Source organism: Lynx rufus, unplaced genomic scaffold (assembly GCF_022079265.1).
Source record: "Lynx rufus isolate CCGP_SWC_20201006 ecotype Redwood Valley unplaced genomic scaffold, mLynRuf1.p SCAF_1, whole genome shotgun sequence".
Lineage (NCBI taxonomy): Eukaryota > Metazoa > Chordata > Mammalia > Carnivora > Felidae > Lynx > Lynx rufus.
Genome location: NW_025814823.1, coordinates 108,162,151 through 108,184,319, shown reverse-complemented (window position 1 = coordinate 108,184,319; position 22,169 = coordinate 108,162,151). Strand labels below are relative to the sequence as shown.

The following is a 22,169-nucleotide window of genomic DNA, read 5'->3' as shown; positions in this document are numbered from 1 at the left end:
ATGTCTAAGTACAGCTATTTCTACTAAGGCTATATTATATAGTTTGATCAAGGGTCACTCCTTCCTAAAAAAATTCGGATTTATTCCACAGTGATCCTAGGTGATTTTGACATTTTATTCATCTATCTTCAGAAGACTTATGAAAAAAAATGTCTTTACAGGAACAGAGAGATACTCTGTCTCTGAAATGAAAGTGTATAATTATTTGTTAGAATAATTACAGAAATAATGTCAATGCTTTACAGGAAACAAAGGCCACTTTCTATAGAGAGTTGGTATATGCTATGGTTTTTTACTAATTTAAGGTTTGTGGGACTAATCATAAATTTAATCTAATAATTTTAATCTAACAGTTTCATTTCACATGGGAGGAAAACCCACCAACTTGTCAAAACACTGCACTCTTAGTTATGGTGAGACTAAAATACTCATCAAGGTCAAAGAGAAATGAGTATGACATGCCTCCCTAAGCGTTCATTTTACTTTATAAACTTTGATTTTATATGCAAATTACAGGTCTTCTTATCTAATGCTGTCTAGAAATACTTAACTATGTTCTGCAGTTTTCAGCAATGTTCATTTAATGTGAAATTTAATTATGATGCAATACTTCATTCATTTTCAACAGGCCAGTTCTAAGAGGAATATTTCCATTTCCAAAACTTTTGCCAGAGTTATATATTTAAGATTAAAAACTACAAAGCTTGAGTTTATCCTAGAAAACTCATTTTTTCTGAGTTGGTGCATCACAGTATGGCACATTTTCTATAAGGAGTTCTTTCCTAGGGACCAATTCTGAAAGAAAAACAAAAAGAGTAATTGACATCATGAAAATGAACATACATTCATTTCCCCCTAAACTTTTTAACAGTAAAATATTGAATTTTAAGGTAGATCTTCCATAAATATTTGAGTTAATTTCTAGGGTGAAGTCCTTGATTTTAAATGGAAACTGTTAACAGAATTCTCATTTCAGATTATCTTAAAACATATATTATCAACTGAACCTTTTATCATTTATTAAATATAACTAATTACGTGAACAGAATTAGGCTAAAGCAGATTATCACCTATCTGATGACAGATTACTGATAATTAAAATAATCAACAGGAAATTTGTTTAAATGCCTATTATATAAAAAGCAAGACTGTTTCTCTAATTTAAAGATCCTAAATTTTACAGAATAGTAGTTCTCACATGGGGGTGTTTTGGGTGGTCACACCAACTGAAGAACGCTGCCTGCATTTAGTGGGTAGGAGCCAGGGATGTATGGGACAATTTGGTGCAGTGAAGAACTATCCTGTTGAAAATGTCAACAGTTCCCCACTGAGAAACACAGTTAAACAACAACAACAAAAAATATGAGTCTTCAGTAACATATCTTGCTGAAGGTCAACTGAGATCCATAATTTTGAGATCATTGATTTTCCCTTTTTTTCCCTGAAGAGGTTAATTCAGGTATCATGATAAAAAAAATGCTCACATCACTTGCTATGAAATAACTTGGGTATACTCTGTCAGGGGCCTACTCTGTCAGGGGCCCCTGGGTGGCTCAGTACGTTGAGTGTCCAAACCTTGATTTCAGCTCAGGTCATGATCCCAGGGTCATGGAATGGAGCCCTGCATCAGACTCCAAGCTGAGTGTGGAGGCTGCTTAAAACTTGTCTCTCTCTCTCTCTCCTCTCCTCTCCTCTCCTCTCCTCTCCTCTCTCTCTCTCTCTCTCTCTCCCTCTCTCTCCTCTCTCTCCTCTCTCCTCTCTCTCCCCTCTCTCCCTCTCACTCTCTATCGGGGCACCTGGGTAGCTCAGCTGGTTAAGCGTCTGACTTCAGCTCAGGTTATGATCTCACAGTTTGTGAGTTCAAGCCTCGTGCTGGGCTCTGTGGTGTCAGCATGGAGCCTGGAGCCTGCTTCAGATTGTGTCTCCCTCTGTCTCCGCCTCTCCCCTGCTCATGCTCTCTTTCTCTCTCTCTCTCAAAAATAAACAAATGTTAAAAAAATTTTTGAAAGAATTCTCTCTCCCCCTCTGCCCCTCTCCCCCACTTGTGCTGTCTTTGTCTCTCTCTCAAAAAAAATCATGGTCATGAAAGAAAGAAAGATTGAGGAATTGCTTCAGATTAAGAAAGACTAAAAAACATGGTGACTAAATGCTATTTGTGTGATCCTCAATGGATCCTAGACCAGAAGGAAAATTTGTTTCTTCTGCTATGGAAGACAAGTTAGGACAAATGAAAACATGCAAATGATACAGTTGTATCAATGTTAATATTGTGGTTTTGATAATTATACTGTGGTTTTATAAAAGAATCTCCTTGCAAGTTTAGCAAATATATATGAAAGTATTTTTAAGAAATACACTCTTTCTCCAAATATAATCTTAGAGGGCTATCATGATTTTAAAAATGATCATTTGGGGGTAAAGAGGCATTATGTCTGCAATGTACTGTCAGAACATCCAGGAAAAAAAATGAGGGAGGAATAATAAAGCAAATGTGGTAAATGTTAGCATTTGTGAAATTTCAGTAAAGGAAGTATCCATACCCTTCAACTTCTCTTGCATCTTTTCTGTAAATTTGAATTACTAAAAAAAAAATTTCTAAAAGGTGTCACTAAAATAAATTTAATTCGAAAGGAAAATATAACTGACCTAACTAAAAATAATGTTCTTATGAGCCAGGTCGTAAATGTGGCTTACTGAAATGAAAACCAGTTAAATAAATATTTTATATCTCATCTGCTTTACCAAATCTTGGGAGATATCACCAGAGAGCAAATTATAGATTAGGTTTTAACTTAGTAACAATGGCAATAAATTGTTTCACTTATCAAACATATATGTGCCTATTTTATGCTGAACATTACATCATGAAATGAAGATGCAGAGATGAATATGTAATAGTCTTTTCAGGACAGCATGGTAACAATAGTTAATAATACTGTATTTGAAAGCTACTAAGAGTACATCTTAAAAGTCCTTATCTCAAGAAAAACAATTTGTAACTATGTAGAGGACAGACATTAACTAGACTTATTGTGGTGGTCATTTTGCCATATGTACAAATATGGAATCATGTTGTAGAAATGAAACTAATAATGTTATATGTCAATTATACTTCAATTTAAAAAAAAAGCCTATTCGGCTTCAAAGAGTCTACAGTCTGGTGGAAAAGACATTAACCAAAAGTACAACAAACAGTAGTTTAAAAAAGTAAGAGATTTAATTTTCTCACATATCAAGAAATATGAATTAACGCAGTCCTGGGCTACTACGGGTCTTTACTACCACTAAGAAGCCAGGCTCTTTTTACATTCCTGTTGTGCTATCCTTCATGCGTGGTTTTTGTCTTTACTGCTGCTGTGACATCACATCTGCTCTCCAGGCAAGAAGGGAAAAGGGCAAAAGGTGAGTGCTAGGTTGGTTTATGACTTTTTAACAGGAAAACAATAGCTTTCTTGCAAGCAACATCCAGTACACAACTGCTTATGTTGGCCAGAAAGGTGTCCTGTCGCCTGAGAAATAACCTTTTTTTTTTTTTTTTTTTGGCTTGGCACACTGCACCCTGAACAAAAGTTTTCAGCCAGTAAGAAGGAATGGATAGTGAATACAAGTGGTCCACCCTCCTGTCTACACAACATGAATATATACCCTTTGGTGCATACACAGAATATATCAATTTACAACCCCCAAAGTCTTATCCACCAGGTTTAAATCAAATATTTCTGGCTGATGTGCTAGTCTTTCCCTTAGGTCTACCCAGGGCTCACATGGTAGTATAGACACAGCAATGAAAAACTGGAATAGGAAACACAGCAGTCACTGTACCACAGCAAATCCTAAATCCTGCTGGACAGGAAGAGCAAGGACTTCTTGCTTTTGCCAAGCGATATATTCCCTAGTTAGCCAATCTGGCAGCACCTATCCTGTTTTGTGGGAGACTAAAAGACCTTCTCCTGTCCTCTCTTCTTCAAGGCTCCTGGTTCTGTATGCTAGGGGCATCCTTGTCCAGAGGTGGGATACTGGGGAAGATCCTCTTCGTTGAGACTGTGAAGCTTTCACAGTCCACTTGCTATTGATATGTGTTCAAGGGTCCAGGGATGGCCTTAAGAGTTGAAGTGAGCTAGCCAGACTTGGGGTTTCTTGGCAATATAATTCATTTAAAAACTTTATAAGCTCCAAATTTATTTTTTTTTTCTAGTCATTTCCATGTATAGGTAGTCATAGGTTTTTAAGCATGAAGATTTTCATTCTTTGGTAATGGCCTCTACGTTCTGCCCATTCCCCAATCCTTAGATTAATGCATATTTCTTAAAGTAATGAAAAACTATAGGCTCCAGTGAATAAATGCACTGTATATCTGATCTTTGCCTGACAAATGAGAATGGCTTGAGGCAAGGATCTTATTTCATGTCAGAACTCAAAAGCCCCGGCTTATATTGGCTATAGTGTTAGTAGGTAAGAGCAATTCTCATCTTCAACACTGCAAGACTCTAAATCTAAAGTATAGGATTCTCCATCAGGACACAGACAGAAAAGTGCCCTTAGCAAAACAGTACTTCCTTCCATCTTTGCTTGGTAGCAACTAGCTTAATCTGCATTCATTCTCTTTTTCAATATTCTGCTGAAAGCAGGAAGATATAACCAGAACACCATGACATTCTGGTTATTTCTCTTATTCCTATAGCTTCAGCTGGTACTTGGTGTGTTTCAAGAAACACTACGAGGCACTTACCTCATGTTTCATCACTACATAACAAGGGCCACCAGCCTTAAAGACTGTAAAGGTGAGATCCATAACAGTCATATCCACCTGTGTCTTTGCCTTCCATTCAACTAATCGCACAGCACCTCACTTTTGGTAACAACTTCTGTTGTTCTTAGTTAAAAGTAACAGAAGCTGACTCTGGCTGATTAAGCAGAAAAGGCATTTATTAAAAAGGTTTTTGGTCTAACTCATGCATTATTGTAAGGGCTTAAGAATCAGGCATGCTTAAGGCTAAGCTTCCAGGAACAATGTACAAATCCATACCACAAAACTGGCTTGATGATGAAAACTGCTGCTGCCTGTTGGCCCCTACAAGAAATTGCCATCACTTCTATCACCATGGAACAAAAGATGCTACATTTCAGATGCTGCTGGAAACTAAATTTTACTACATCTGCTTCTGCCACCACACCAGTGCCACTTGTGAATCAGTAAATTGACTCTGACATTACTGCCAGCAAAACAGATTGTATGCCAACCATCTTTTCTCAAGTTCATTTCTGAGTATGAGTGAATGTACTGCACCTATGTCCTATGTACTGCACCTATGCACCTATTCCATGCCTGAAGTTTATTTTTTTTAACATCTATTTATTTATTTATTTTTTATTTTTTTTATTTTTTTTTCAACGTTTATTTATTTTTGGGAGAGAGAGAGACAGAGCATGAACGGGGGAGGGGCAGAGAGAGAGGGAGACACAGAATCGGAAACAGGCTCCAAGCTCTGAGCCATCAGCCCAGAGCCTGACGCGGGGCTCGAACTCACGGACTGCGAGATCGTGACCTGGCTGAAGTCGGACGCTTAACCGACTGCGCCACCCAGGCGCCCAACATCTATTTATTTTTAAGAGAGACAGAGCACGAGTGGGGAAGGGCAGAGAGAGAAGGAGACACAGAATCCGAAGCAGCTCTAAGCTGTCAGCATACAACCTGAGGCTCAAACCCACAAGCTATGAGATCATGACCTGAGCTAAAGTCAGATGCTTAACCAACTGAGCCACCCAGGTGCCCTTCCATGCCTGAACTTTAAAGAAAACCAAGGAACTGAATTTTCCAGATTCTTATACAAAATTTTTTTTTAATGTTTATTTATTTTTCAGAGACAGAGAGAGACAGAATATGAGTAGGAGAGGAGCAGAGAGAGAGGGAGATACAGAATTTGAAGCAGGCTCCAGCCTCCAAGCTGTTAGCATAAAGCCCAACATAGGGCCCAAATCCACGAACCATGAAATCATGACCTGAGCCAAAGTTGGCCACTTAAATGACTGAGCCATCCAGGAGCCCCTGAATTTTCTAGATTCTATAATGGAAATTTAGAACTCACTGAGATGGAAATTTCTGAAACAAAATGAGCAATTCAGAAAGTGGTAAATAACCAGAAAACCTGTCAAATATTCATTACTCAATCCCTTAACCCAATTCACCTTATTAGGTAATCTTTGGAATCAAAAGGTGCCCTACAATAGAATTTTTCTAAAGTAACTGCTAGCACTTTCATTAGGACAAACATATAAGAGGCAGATTTACATGCTGTATACTATTTTTCACTGTAATGTTTCTTTACTGATTATAAAATCCCTGACTTTGTTCTCTATGTTAGATATCAATGTGCCATAACAACATTAAGTTTATTGAAGTTGTCAGATCTTGAAAAAGAACTACATCGAGATCATGATTTATTTCCTGTACTTTAGAGGTCCCTAAAAACCTTATTATGGTCATATGAAATTTATCAGTTAAAGAGTAATTTCTTTTTTTTAATGTTTTATTTATTGAGAGGGAGAGAGCACAAGTGGGGAAGGGCAGAAAGAGAGAGGGACAGAGGATCCAAAGTGGGCTATGCACTGAAAGCAGCAAGCCTAATGTGGGGCTCGAACTCATTAACCATGAGATCATGACCTGAGCCAAAGTGAGACACTGACTGAGTCACACAGGTGCCCCCAAAAAAGTAATTTCTTTTTTTTTTAATCACTTTATTTTATTTGTTTTTTGAGAGAGAGAGGGTGCAAGTGAGGGAGGGGCAGAGAGAGAGAGAGAGACAATCCCACAATGGGCAGAGAGAGAGAAAGGGAGAGAGAGAGAGAGAGAGAGAGAGAGAGAGAGAGAAGTGGAGCTCACCCAAAGTAGGGCAGAACCTCACTTTAAGCGGAGCTCAAGCTCACTTGTTGCAGGACTTGAACTCATGAAGTGTGTCAGATGCTTAACTGACTGAGCCTCCCAGATATCCCCAAAACAATAATTTCTTAAAATAAAATCCTTTAACTTATTTATGGCCCAAATAAAAATTTAGGTCAAGATTAAAAATAAATAAATAAGTAAATGAAACAAAAGAGGAAGGAATACTTTCAAACTCATTTTATGAAGCCAGCATTACTCTGATACCAAAACTAGACAAGGACACTACAAGAAAAGAAAATCAGAGGTCAATATCCTTGAGGAAAACAGATGCAAAATCCTCAACGAAATATTAGCAAATCAAATTCAACAACACATGAAAAGAATCATGTATCAAGTGGATCAAGCAGAATTTGACAATCAAGTGGAATTTATACCAGGGATGCAAAAATAGTTCAACATCTGCAAAATACTGTGATACACCACATTAACAAAATGAAGGATAAAAAAGAAACATAGAATCAATGCAAAAGATGCAGAAAAAGGATTCAACAAAATTCAACATGCAGTCATGATTAAAAACTCTCAGCAAAACTGCTGTAGTGGAAACACACCCCAACATAATAAAAGTCACATAGGACAAGCCCATAACATCATAGTCAATGGCAAAAAACAGAAAGCTCTTCCTCTAAGATCATGAACAAGACAAAGTTGCCTATTCCCACTGCGTCTGTTCAACACAGTACTTTTTAGCCAAGTAGCAGAATTTTAATTCATTTCTATATACCAGTACAAACACTGCTAAAATTTGTGAAGATATTTGCTTAAAATAACTTTAAAGTAGATTAAATAATCCAATTTGTTATATCTTCGACATAGGCACAAAGTAGGAAAAAGAGACCCATATATCTCTTAATAGAAAGAATGATGAGGCCATTCTTAAGATAATATAGCACTATATACTAATTACCATGAAAGGCTCAAAAATTTCAATCTTGTGGGAAAATTAAATTATAAAGAAAACCAAAAGATCAAAAGAAATTTAAACCAGTATTATCACATCTAAAACCAGGCATGTGAAATATATCCAATTTAAATGTTTGAAATAACTTAATTTTTATTCATATAAATAAATATTATTTTATTCAAATAATAACATTTAGAAGGGACTACCTGTATAAAATGTTGGCTATACTACACAAAAGCTCTAAAGATCATTATTAAGATTAAAGGTAATGATTAAAATTTGCAATTTAGAGTAATGCAAATTTTATGTTTTGCATTTTTTTTTACTATGTTTACTGCCCTTATGAATACAACTCAGATCTAATAATTTCTGATAAATCCTCATGAACTTAAAAATAACTTTAAAGCTTTATAGGGCTTAAACTACTAAATACCAAGACTTACTATGAGACTGTAATAATCAAGACATTAAAGCATATGATGGATCGATACAAAAACTAATTGCAGAGATTATGAAGTTCAGAAACAATTGAGAGCATATATAGTCATTTTATTTTATAACAAAAGTAACCCTGCAGTACAGTGGGAAAAAGTGGTCTTCTCTATAAATGCTCGATCAATTGGACATTCACATGTAAAAACATTGTGACAAACACCAAATGATTTCACTTCTATGTAAACCAAACCAAACCAAACCAAAAACACACAGCAATGAACAAAAAAAGCATAAAGAGACCTATAAATACAGAGAACAAACCGGTGGTTGCCAGAAAGGAGAGTGGTGGGGAAATGGGCAACAAGGGGTGAAAGGGAATGGGAGGTACAGGCTTCTAGATATGGAGTAAGTCACAAGGATAAAAGGTAAATAATAGGGAATATAGTCAATGGTAGTGTAATAGTGTGTTGTGATGAATGGTTGCTACATTGGGGTTAGCATAGCATGGACAGTTATCAACTCACTATGTTGTAAACCGGAAACTAACATTGTGTCAACTATACTTCAACTAAAAAAAAATCTTGACCCCCTAGCTCATACCATATACAAAACCCAACTCCAGGTGATATAAACAACCAAATGGAAAAGATCAAACATTAAAGCTTTTGGAAGAAAGCATAGGAATATCTCTTCATGACCTTGCTTGAGACACACAAAGATTTTTTTAAACAGGACAGAAAAGTATCAACCATAAATGAAAAAATAGACAAACTGGATTATATTAAAATTACAAACTTCTCATCAAAAGGCAACATTACCAAAACCAAAGGCAAGCCATTAAGTAAAAGATTCTTGTAATACATAGATCTAAGAATGTATATTCAGAATATACAAAGAATTCCTTCAAATCAGTAATAAAAAATCAGCTAACCCCTTGGAAAAAGGGGGAAAAGACCAGTCACTTCATAAAAGAATATCCAAATGGCCACTTAACAACTGAAAGGGTGCTAGTACTTTATTAGTCACCAAAGAAACGCAAATTAAAATCACAATGCAAATACCATAACACAATCACCAGAAAGGGTGCTTAAAGAGGTGCAGATTACCAAGTGTTGGTGAGGATATGAAGCACCCTGAGGTCCCAGACACTGCTGCTGGAAGTGTAAATTAGCCTAACTAATTTGGAAAACTGGTTAGGAGTATCATACATTCATATTTTCCTTAAAATATAATGTTTTCTTTTCTCAAGCTTACTTTATTGTAAGACCATAGTATATGATACTATAACATATGTGTTTATGTTATCGGTAAGGCTTCTTATTAACAGCAGGCTATTAGTAGTTAAGGTTTTGTGTAGTCAAAAGTTACACATGAATTTTCTAATGTAGTCAGCACCCCTACCCCTGTACTGCTCAAGGGTCAACTATGTATATGTGTGTGTGTGAGTGTGGTGTTGGTGTGTGTGTGTGCGTGTGTATACCCACACACACATAAATTTTTCATATATTTATAAATTTTGAACTAAAAGGCACATCCAATTATGTTCAAGGAATCAATAGTCATTACACATTAAGAATTAGAAACAACACAAATGAACAGCATGGATAAACTGTGATATGTTCCAACAGTATTCATAGAAATGTTATACACAACAAAATAGATTAATCTCACAAATGCAATGTTGAAAAAAGCCAGACAAAATAGTAATCCTTTACAATTCCATTTACATAAAGTTCAAACATTTTATTTTACTAAATTAAAAATCTATAGTATTAATAGTAAGGATAGTGGTTAGCTTATTAGAAGCGGGTATCTGGAAGGGACATGAGGAGTTAGGGGAATACGATAATATTATGAAATAGCTTACTTTGTATGGTGATTACATGGTTATTTTACTCTGTGAAAATTCCCTGGCTGTATATTTATAATTGAGCACTTTTCTGATTGTATGTTATACTTTGAGATTACTTAAGAAAAAAGAAAGAAAGAAAGAAAAAGAAACCTTGGGACACCTGGGTGGCTCAGTCAATTTAGGATCTGACTCTTGATTTTGGCTCAGGTCATGATCCCAAGGCCAAGGGAGCAAGACCTGTGTTTGGCTCCACACTGAGTGTGGAGCTTGCTTAAGATACTCTCTCTCTTCCCTGCTCTGCCCCTCTCCCTTTTTTTTTTTTCAATTAAAGAAAAAAGAAAACATTTTCAAAAATTTGAATGTCATCTTTTGTTGTTGTTGTTGTTGTTGTTGTTGTTGTTGTCGTCGTCGTCCTCAAAGATATTTTAGGGAATGAGAACAAAATATAATGTGAAATGAAAATTCTGCTGAAGCCCTATGAGGTATCTGGAAGTATAATGGAGGATCCTCAACTGTATTTCCATTTTCTATAATACCAACTCTTCTAAATTAAAATAACTCTAACCAAAGAATAAAAGATAAACAGTCTAAGTAGGTTTTAACTGATAATACAATTGTTAAGAACATCAAATAAATATGATGAAAAAATAGTCATACTGTTTTTGTAACTATAGTTCTATAATATAACCAGTAGTTAAGATTAAACAGAAAAAATAAATTTAAAAAAGAAAAAAAAATCTGGTAAAATAAAGTTTCATAATCTGGCATTTTAAATGGTAGCCTTACAAATATATAGAGGATAGGAGCACCTGGGTGGCTCAGTTCGTAAGCTTCCGACTTCGGCTCAGGTCATGATCTCGTGGTTTGTGAATTCGAGCCCCATGTCAGGCTCTGACATGGGCTGACAGCTTGGAGCATGGAGCCTGCTTTGGATTCTGTCTCTCCCTCTCTTTCTGCCCCTACCTCACTCACACTCTGTCTCTCTTTCTCTCTCTCTCTCTCTCAAAATAATAATAATAATAATAATAATAATAATAAACATGTAAAAAAAATTTAAAAAAATTAAAAAGAAAACAAAATTTATAAAAAACAAATGTATACAGGATATACCACATTGTCTGGCAAAATCAAGTTGCTTTATTATTAAGCATTAAAAGCACTGCAACTGCTCAATAGTTTAAAACACATAGAAGTCAGAAAATATTTTTAATTTTACTTACTCAATGTATTGTGGTCTGTATGAATACCTTGTACAACAGATGTTCTGAGTAACAATTCAACGTCGGAACCTATTTTTATTAGCTGTTAAGAAAACCAAACATAATAAATCCTCTGGGTGTTTTTTTTTCCAATGGTCCATATAGAATGCAATGATTTTGAAAACTGTAGGTATACTGTTTAGTTGTTTTTAGGTAATACTGCCTTTAACTTTTTAAAACTATTCCAAGCGTAGAGAATATAGACATATGTGTAGTTTGAACTTTTATCCATCCATTCCAAATTTTGTTCCAAAATAGATTATTTTTTCTTGAATGTGTATTTTATATGTTAAAAATGCTGTTTTGGGGGGCACCTCGGTGGCTCAGTTGGTTGAGCCCTTGGCTCTTCATTTCGGCTTACGTCATGATCACATGGTCATGAGACTGAGCCACATCAGGCTCAGTGTGGAGCCTGCTTAAGATTCTCTATTCCCCTCTGCCCCTCTCCCCTGCTTTCTCTCTAAAATAAAATTAAAATAAATTTTTTTTAAAAAAGCTGTTTTGGGGCGCCTGGGTGGCTCAGTCGGTTGAGCATCCGACTTCAGCTCAGGTCACGATCACGCAGTCCGTGAGTTCGAGCCCCGCGTCAGGCTCTGGGCTGATGGCTCAGAGCCTGGAGCCTGCTTCCGATTCTGTGTCTCCCTCTCTCTCTGCCCCTCCCCCATTCATGCTCTATCTCTCTCTGTCTCAAAAATAAATAAATGTTAAAAAAAATTTTTTTTTTTAAATAAAAAAGCTGTTTTTGGGGTGCCTGGGTGGCTTAGTCTGTTAAGCATCCAACTTTTGATTTCAGCTCAGGTCATGATCTTACAGTTCATGGGATTGAGCCTGGCATCAGGCTCTGCTCTGCAGAGCCTGTGTGGGATTCTCTCTCACCCTCTCCTGCTCTCAAAATAAATAAACTTAAATAAAAGAGTAAATGCTGTGTTCTTCAGGAGACGGCTGAGTCTTTCTTTTATAGAGTCGGATGTACTATAAACACTAGAAATGATACTGAATTAGAAGTCAGAATACTTGGATTCCAAATCTGGCTCTATCATTAAGTATTAGGACTTGAGTTAATAACCTACTCTGAGTTTCAGAATTTATCATATGCAAAATGAAGAAATGGACTAGAACAAAGATTTGTAAAGTTGTGGACCCTTAAGGTACCTTGAAAGTCTTTCAGATACCATGAAGTCAAAATGATTTTCATGACACTAGAGCTTTCTGCATTGTTTGAGTTATAGCAAAAGTAGAGTTTTCTCCATGGACTACCATTTTGACCTGAATGAACCACAGACAGACAAACTATGATTATTCAGACTTGGGTATTTGGAAAACATTTTCTTGAAAATGAGTAAGTGGACTCTATTTTATTTGCTGACAATGACAAAATTCAAATTTTCAAGAACAAATTAGAATTCTAGGGAAATTGTATCTGCCACCATGAGCTTGATAGTTTCCCAATACTTAGAAATTTTACTTATGAGATGGATATTAACATTAATAAATATAATTTTAAAACATTACATACTGAACTATGTCAACATTTGGAAGGTATGCATTACTTAGTGAACCTGTATTTTCCAAGTCAATGGTGCACGATGTTACAAAATCATGCATGGGTAAAAGATCCATTCCAAGAGAAAGACATATTAAATATATTAGTCTACTAAATCAAGACTTGAGGCCACGCTGGAGAAGAATATCCTAGGAAGAAGCAAAACCATAAATGCCTTAAGACAGGAAAGTTCTTGGTGAATTCCAGTGCTCTCAAAGAACACACTGAGACTGGAAGAGTAGGAGAGAGAGGGTGAGCTGAAGTGGGGAGTTAACAGGAGTCAGATGATACAGTCTTACAGGCCATGGTAAGGACTTTAGTTTTTACTTTGGGATGAGAAGCTATGAGGGTTTTTGAGTACAAGAGTGATGAGATACACCTTTATATATTTTTAAAAGGCTCAATCTGGGGCACCTGAGTAGTTCAGTTGGTTAAGTATCCAACTCTGATCCCAGCTCAGGTCTTGATCTCAGGGTCATGAATTCCAGCCCCATGTTGGGCTCTACACTGGGTGTGAAGTCTACTTAATAAAAAAATAAAATAAAATAAAAATAAATAAAAATAAAACAATCTTCTTTTAAAAGTGTTGAGGAATAGGCTCTAGGGAGTTAGGGTGAAAGCAGGGATACCTACTAGGAGGCTTTTGTAATAATCCAGTGAGAGATGATGGTGGCTTGAACTAGGAGGTAATGATGGGGAGAATGAGAAGTGGTAGAATTCTGGATGTATTTTGAAGGTTAAGCCAACAAAACTGGCTGACAGGTTGGATATAAGTGTGAAAGAAAGCAATCAAGAAAGAGGTTGACCAAGGTTTTTGGTCTGAGCATTAAAAGGAGGGAGTTGCCATTAACGGATACGGAGAAGGATGTGTTAGAGCAAACACTCACCTCTCAAAAACCTGAGAAGGGACCTGGCAAGAGAAAGGAAAAATATGGGTGTTCTCATCTATTGGAGGTGCATAAACTGAGTTGAATCATAGGTCTAATGCTGGAAACAAAGTTAGATGAGGAACAGGGATATGGGGAAATCAGAGAGGATGAGCAAGAGGTGGTCCGTACAAATCCAGGAGCCAAAAAAAAAAAAAGCATCTACTTATCTACCTACTTCTCTCCACCCATTCGTCTAACAGGTAACAGAGTTCCACAGCGCAACTAACCTTTAAAGAAATTTACAAACTGTTGAGGTGTAGTATCAAAGAATATTCAATTTATTTGAAAACGTTACTCTGTACTCTGACACTTTTCCAACTACACATCTGTGTAAGGCTGAATTTTCTTCATATATTTCTTTTTATGTTTATTCATTTTTGAGAGAGAGAGAGCATGCGCACAGGGGAGGGGCAGAGAGAGAGGGAGACAGAAGATCTGAAGCAGGCTCTGTGCTGACAGCAAAGAGTCCGATGTGAGTTAGCTTAAACTCACAAACTGTGAGATCATGAGGTGAGCTGAAGTCCGATGCTTAACTGACTGAGCCACCCAGGTGCCCCTTCATATATTTCAATCTAAAAAACACTGCACCGGACTGAATGAGGAAGCAGATATGAGAATTTAGCTGACTGCTATTAAGCCAGACTTTAAAGAGATTTGCAAAATATAAAACAATATTCTCACTAGATTTTTTGAAAATATGGTTATTTTCCATAAACAGTATATCTGTTAATGTGTAATGAGCTTATTTTTAGACAATAAATATATATTTCAAAAATTTCTCAGTTTTAATTTCTACTATGGTAAATAGTGAAAGAGACACCACATGAACAGCACTTTGGGGTCCTCAACTTTTAAGAAAGTAAAAGGGTCTTGAGATCAAAGAGTTGAGAACTGCTGGTGTAAAGGATGCATAAAATTCCTTTTGGCATCAAGATTTCATTAATGCTCTAATACACAACAATGTGATAATCTAAGAACCACTAAATATTTAACAGATGCAGAATTATAAAACATACAAAATATATATTTGTATATAACAAATATCTAATTTCTATACTGCTTAATGCTAAATTGGTGCTTCACAAGTAAAATAAATTTAGAAGACTGTAGTTCATCTCCCAGTTGACATAAACAAACTTCAATTTAAAATTTTTTTACCATGATTTCAAAATTAAAAAACAATTATCACATTCTTAGTAATCAGTCTACTGAAAAGCAAATGGTACAAACTTTTGTATATATCCATTACCCTCTCTTCAAGTCATCACTTATGATGTCATCTTAACTTCTGCCATGAAAAAAATTACAAAGTCCCTGTTTGCCCTATCAAATGGCTAAGTGAAATCTTTCCCTTTATATTACAGGGATAGAAATACTCAAGCTACCTCATTTTGTCTCATTAATTTGATCATTATAGATATTTACTATTCTAAAAATAGTATTTTTCTCTACTGAAAATAAATGCATTTTAAGTAAAAAAAAAAAAAAAAAGTTAACAGGTAGATTTTATTAAACCAAACCAATTCTTGGAATTATAACTGCCCTGCAAAAAATTTTCCATTTTTTTGTTTTCTTCCTAAGGGTTCTTTCCCTACATTTATACAAAATGAGATAAAGAAATACTTGGGAAGTTAAAAACAGAGACAATATGTATGTATATGCAATATGAGTTTAAACAATAAACAAATCATTGTGCATTTTTTAAAATGAATATGTACTGGGAGTATTAGGAAGTTCATAGATTAGTGTCAGTAGACGGACTGTCTTCAACTAGAACAAGTGACTAAAAGGCAAAACAAGAAGAGTTCACAAACTGGCTGATTAACTTTCACTGCCAAGACAGGAATTAAAAAAAAAAAAAGCCTCTAGTTGAGCTAAATGAATAGAGAAGTTCTATCTGCAATTTTAATATTTATTCTCCTTAGTTTCAGTCACTCGCCTTAGGTGAAGATAGGATTTCTGTGGGTTTCTGGATTGGTTCAGCTGCTCTTGCTCTGACCATAGCTACATCCATGTTCTTTTCAGCCAGAAACTTGCTGTCTTAGGGGTGTAGGCAGATGAGCGTGAAGAGGTGAGCCATACCAAACAAGTAAACTATAGACATAGTTGTGATGCCTTTAACTATCAAGTAATAATTTTTATTTCATATAACCCCTCTATTTTCATCATTTTCTCTAGTGGCTAAGAAAATGTATAAGGGCTTTGTCATAAATGAAAGACGCAATTACTGTACCTCTTCTATTTTCTTGGGAGAAGTTTCACTTTTATTACTTTTGAATTCTTCATTTATCTTTATTCTGGCTGCTAGAGAAAGAAAAATATATATACAATTATTTCTTTTCTAATTTATAATTCCTGCCCCAAGAATTTATAGGTTATTCATTATGAATGACTACTTCTCTAGTAGTCGAGATAGTTTTGCCTCATGTAAAACAAATGCTAAAAAAAACAAAATATTTATTAAACAAGTGTCTTGGAGAGCTTTTGACAGGCCGGCAAATTTCTAATTAAACTGAATACATTCTTAAGGCTCTAATGTTTTTGTTTTCTGCTTTTTACTTCCAGTTTCATTTGTGTACCTCCAGCTACTAGATTCTAATAAATCCCATTTAATGCTTTTTTTCATAAATCTAAAAATTACAATTAAAATGCTTTAAAATGGCAAAACCCAAAATATACAAAAGCATGTTAAACCACACACACACACACAGACAAAGACATAGGAACAAAATATATATATAAGTGTCTTGGCTAACATGTAAAGTGAGTGATAAACCTTTTGTTCATGTACACCACTGACACTTGGCATCATTATAGCACAATTTAGTCCAATCTAACAACTGCCTTATTGATGCTGTGAACATTGAATAGAGCAACCCATGTAAAGTGCTTAGTAATTATGTAAGGCTAACTGTTCTTATGTCACTTGAAAACACTTAAAGTAACAAAAATATGCTGCTGATGGAGAATAGCCAGAAAAGCTGCTTGATATATTTCGATGTGTAAGATGGTGAAGATTTGGGCTTTGCACCCAAACTGCTTAGGCTAAATTCCAATTGTACCTCTCACTAAATACGATGTGGGAGAAATTTTTTCACATTTTGTCAATTTTGTCATCTGAAGAAAACAGAAATTATAATAGTAACTCACAGGGATCTAGGATTAAATGAATTTGGTAAAGTATATACAAAATGAAGTATACACTTTAATATTCAAGAAATTATTTTTGGTGAATTACAAAAACTTGAATTCCTGGGGAAAAGTGAGGACACTATCTAAGTGCCCTCTCAAAGAGTTTTAGAAATGTATTAAGATAGATACTGAACATGACCAACATAGAAACTAAGCTTTAGAGCTCTGATTTCCAGATAAGAAGCCACTTAAAACAGTGAAATACTAAATTATAATCGTTTGGGATAGGTTCTCTTTCAGCACTACTATCACTTTGAGCATGAAACAAGGCATTAACTATATGGTAGTATCTGGTCCAAGAGTGTGAAAATGGGATTATATAATAGAGGAGTAAGTTTAATGGCTCGAACATAAAGCAAACAAAGGATCACACTGAAATTCTGATTTTTTGTAAGAACTTGATCTTTAAAAATTTTTTAAGAAGATACGCCTCAAAGAAGTGTAATATAAACTAATCTTTACAAAACATAACAACATTAGGGGAGAGATAGTGAAGATCACTCTCTAAGATGGGTCTTGAGCATACAAGTTTTCTTGGATATATTAGTAGCCATGTGAAGAATGCACTTACTCCAAAGGAGCAAAAAGTAAACCTACCTTCTAATGCTCTGGTATCATTTTTAAAAACCTGTTGTCTGGTCCTGTGTAATGTTTTAAAGAGCTGTAAAACCTGTAAAAGAAAAAAAAATTAGAATTCAGATCTCAAAAGAAAAAAAATTCACATTTTATATAATTACAAGGATTCAACAGCATTTCTTTCCTGTTTGTTACTTAGACTATTTTTCTTTAATTTTTTAAAAAATGTTTTTATTTATTTTTGAGACAGAGGGAGACAGAGCAGGAGCAGGGGAAGGGCAGAGAGAGAGGGAGACAGACTCTGAAGCAGGCTCCAGGCTCTGAGCTGTCAGCACAGAGCCCAGCGTGGGGCTCGAACTCAAAGACTATGAGATCATGACCTGAGCTGAAGTCAGACGCTTAACCGACTGAGCCACCCAGGCGCGCCTATATTTCAAAGTAGCTGGTGAAAATGAGGGTTTGCCAAAATAACTTTCCCTTCATTATTTATCTTTAAATAAAAAAAATAGCTTTATTTAAAAAATAATACCAAGTTCTTGGAAAAAACAAGGAATGGTCAAAAAGTTAATAATCCCCCTGTCAAAACCAGTATACTATCAACTACTAACAAACTTTGTCAGTCTGGTTTGTACTCTCACTTTTCTTAACATTGAGGACTTCATCTGTTCTTAAAGTTTTACACACACATACACAAACTCATGAACCTGGTATATATCTTAAGAGACCAAGAAGCAAGATGTCACATATAATTTAACAAAGTGTGATTGTGATTTCCCAAAAGAGAAGCAGAATACTGAGACTAATGAATATTCTAAGGCTATGTTAAAGAAATAGAGAACAAAGGCTGACATTTGGGTAGAAGACAGACTATGTAGAGTCTTTAGTGTTAAACTAAGTCTACTTTGCACTTCTCAAATCTAAAAACATACTCAATCCTGTTGCCCCAATATTGCTTTTTCTCCTGTCTTCTTAATTTCAGAGAATGGGAGACACTGAATTTCTCAAGCTTGAAATATTTAGGTGATTCTTTAAGTCTACATTACTTTTCATGTGGAAACCTTAGGAATGTCTCTCTAATGTTTTCGATATTCTCCATCCCTGAACATTATTCAAGTTCATCCTCTTGTGGTAGAGCATTTGCATTTTTGAAAATGTCTACCTGCCTCTGTAGTTGGGTGATCATTTAGCTTAGACTACTTAACACAGATTTGTCACTCTGCCCCCATTCCCTCCTTTCCTCTAGTTTATTCACTAGACAAAATACCTAATATTTATTTACTGAGTATATCCTGTGTGCTAGGAATGGTTTTAAATATTTACATATATTTACCAAACATCAAAGACAGACACCAAAACAGAAACAAGAAACATGTAGCAAAAAATAAATAAAATAAAATAAAATAAATAAATAATAAACAAATAATAAATAAATAAAACAAAACAAAAACCAAACCATCACAATGAACTTACTCCGAAACAAAGTGACTGCAAAGACGTTGTAACAATAAAAAGAAATTATAGTAAATTAACAAAGAAACATTCAGAAAATTCCCAAAAGCTCTCAGATAGCAAATGAGTAATAGCAAATATTAAGTTGAGAAAAACAGTTGAGAAGTAGAATAAAAATTCAGAGGTAGAAACTAAGGGGAGAAAAGAAAGTAAATTAAGAGCATAATCTAGATGAACCAACAATTACATTAATAGGATTTCCAACAAGAAGAGAGAAAACAAAGGAAATTAAAAGGGGGAGAAAATTAAGAAAATATCACCAACTAAGTCACTTGAGATACTAGATTGATAAAGTTTCACCAAGTACCCAACACAAAACCCATACGATAGGACATCATGATATAAGTTCAGCACAATGCTAAAAAACAAAAAAAGGAAAATCTCAAAGATAAAAAACAACTCACATACAAAAAACAGAAAATCAGACTGGCACTTGACTTCTAAATAACATCATTATGAGAAGACAATGGTTTAAGATTTTCAAGCTTTGAAAAAAAAAAAAATGTCCAGCTCAAAATACCATACATAGCTAAACTATCACCTAACTACAAAGGCAAACAGACATTTTCAAAAATGCAAATGCTTCACAAGGCGATGAACTACAAAAGAAAAAACATGGGAACCAGTGAGACAGGTGATCCAACACAGAGATGATGGTGGAGGACAAATACATGTCAGCATTTGTGTGCCCACCCTGGAAAAGAGTCTAGACTACAGCCAAGGTTGAACTGCTCTAGAAAAGATGTTCCTAGGAAAAAAAAATCAAACTGAATTTTGGAAAGATAAGTAGGAAACTAACCAATGATAATAAAAACAAAATTATTAATTTCAAGAAAAACAAAGAATTAGAAAAGAAAGGCAATGTAATCATATATTAGAGGACTCAACTGTGGACAATTTTATACACTCATAGTAACATCAGAAATGAAAACTGATACACCAAAATTTATATAACAAGAAGACTAAGGTATAAGGAGGGAGCTTAGCTTGGTCCTTAACTTCCATTGTTAAAAGTCAGTAAATAATTATCCTCAAAGAGAAAAAAAACCCAATGAATAGCAGTTTAAACATGTTATTTAGAAACATGGAGGTAAATATGAAAATAGCTAAAATGACTAAAAGCACTTATCTCTGGGGAGCAGGAATTGGGAGTATGTAGAAGGAAGGAGACATCTATTAGTTTCTGTGTAACACTATTTGACTTCTTAAACTTTTCACATTGATCACCTTTATAAAAACTAAAAAAAAAAAAATTTTTTTTAAAGAGAAAGTGAAAGGACTTTATCAAAAAAGAGTTAAAGACAAGCACACATTGGAGGAAAATATTTACCAACCATATATCTGGTAAGGGGACAGTATCTAGAACATAAAAAGAACTTTCACAACTCAACAATAAAAACACAGACAAAGGATATGAACAGACATTTCTCTAAAGATAGACAAATGGTCATTAAGACCATGAAAAGATGCTTAACATAATCTGGCATCTGGGAAATATAAATGTAAATCTCAGTGAAATACACTTAACCCCAGCAGAATGGCTATAACGAAAAAGAAAATCAGTAACAAGCATTGCAAGAATGTGCAAAAATTAGAACTCATACATTGTTGGTACGAATGTAAAATGGTGCAGCTGTCTGGAAAATAGTTGGGCAGCTGCTCAAAAAGTTGAACATAAAGTTACCACATTTTCTAGCAATTCCATGCTTAGGTATATATCCAAGAGAAATGAAAACATACCCTTATATAAAAACTTATACATGAACGATTACAGTACCATTATTCACAATAGTCAAAAAAGTAGAAACAACCCAATTTTCTATCAATTCATGAATAGGTAAATAAAATGTGATATACCCATACCGTTATAGCACGAATTGTGCTTCCCCCAAAGGACATGTTGAAGTCCTAGTCCCTAGTACTTGTAAATGTGACTTTATTTGGAAATAGGGTCATTAAAGATATAATTAAGATGAGGTCATTAAAGTGAACTCCACTTTAATGGATACAATATAACTGGTATCCTTAAGAGGAAAATGCCATGTGAACACAGAGACACACACAGACTGCCATATGAAGATGGAGACAAACATTAGAGTGAGGTAAGAGCAAGCCAACAAGCCAACGAACATCAAAGATTGACAGCCACCATCAGAAGCTGGGGAGACTCTACCCAGTTTCAGAGGGAGCATGGCTCTCCTGGCACTTTCATTTCTTTACATTCTCATTTTCATTTCATTTCATTTCTAGCCTCCAGAACTATGAGACAATACACTTCTGTTGCCTTAAGCCACCTAGCCATAGGAAACTAAAACAGATTTTAATACTGGGAAATCGGGTACCACTATAACAAGTACATAAAAATATGGAAGTGGCTTTGAAATCGAGATGTGTAGAGTCTGAAAGAATTTTGAAGTTGTGACAGTAAAAGCTGAGACTGCCTTGAAAAGACTGTTTGTATAAATATGGACTTTAAAGGTAATCGAGTATCATAGAAACCTAGGCAGTTTAATATTACAAGAATGGTGGAAGACAAGTTGCATGGGATTGAAGGAAATGTAAAGTTAAGTAAATTTTACATGCTGTTTAGGGAAAAAAGAAAGTAATGTCATTAATACAAAAGCCAGTGTTCCTAATTTAAGAACTAGTATACACAAAAATAAATTCAAAATAGATTAAAGACTTAAATGTTAGATATGAAACCATAAAAATCCTATTTGACACTGTCCATTGCAACTTCAAACTAGGTATGTCTATTAGGCAAGGGAAACAAAAGCAAAAATAAACTATTGGGACTACATCAAAATAAAAGGCTTCTGCACAGCAAAGGAAGTCATCCACAAAACTAAAAGGCAACCTCCAGGATGGGAGAAGATATTTGCAAATGACATATCTGATAAAGGGTTAATATCTAAAACATACAAAGAACTTATAAAACTCAATACTCAAAAGATGAATAATCCAATTAAAAAGGGGCAGAAGACATAAATAGACATTTCCAAAAGGCATACAGATCACTAACAGACAAAT

General features: G+C 35.0%; 1 protein-coding gene across 3 annotated transcripts in view; it reads right to left on the bottom strand.

The window, feature by feature from the left end:
• Positions 1–558: 558 nt before the first annotated feature.
• LYRM7 (LYR motif containing 7) overlaps positions 559–22,169 on the bottom strand; it is a 220,353-nt gene continuing 198,742 nt past the window's right edge. For 2 of the 3 annotated variants that reach the window (XM_047084211.1, XM_047084226.1), the window contains 4 exons: positions 17,652–17,724; positions 16,096–16,166; positions 11,352–11,433; positions 559–795 (listed from right to left, as the gene is read on the bottom strand). In XM_047084211.1, coding sequence (XP_046940167.1) covers positions 725–795; positions 11,352–11,433; positions 16,096–16,166; positions 17,652–17,724 — 297 coding nt within the window. In that variant the 3' untranslated portion in view covers positions 559–724. Of the gene's footprint in view, positions 796–11,351; positions 11,434–16,095; positions 16,167–17,651; positions 17,725–22,169 lie in introns of those variants that run through there. The other variant, XR_006962807.1, reaches the window with a different exon arrangement.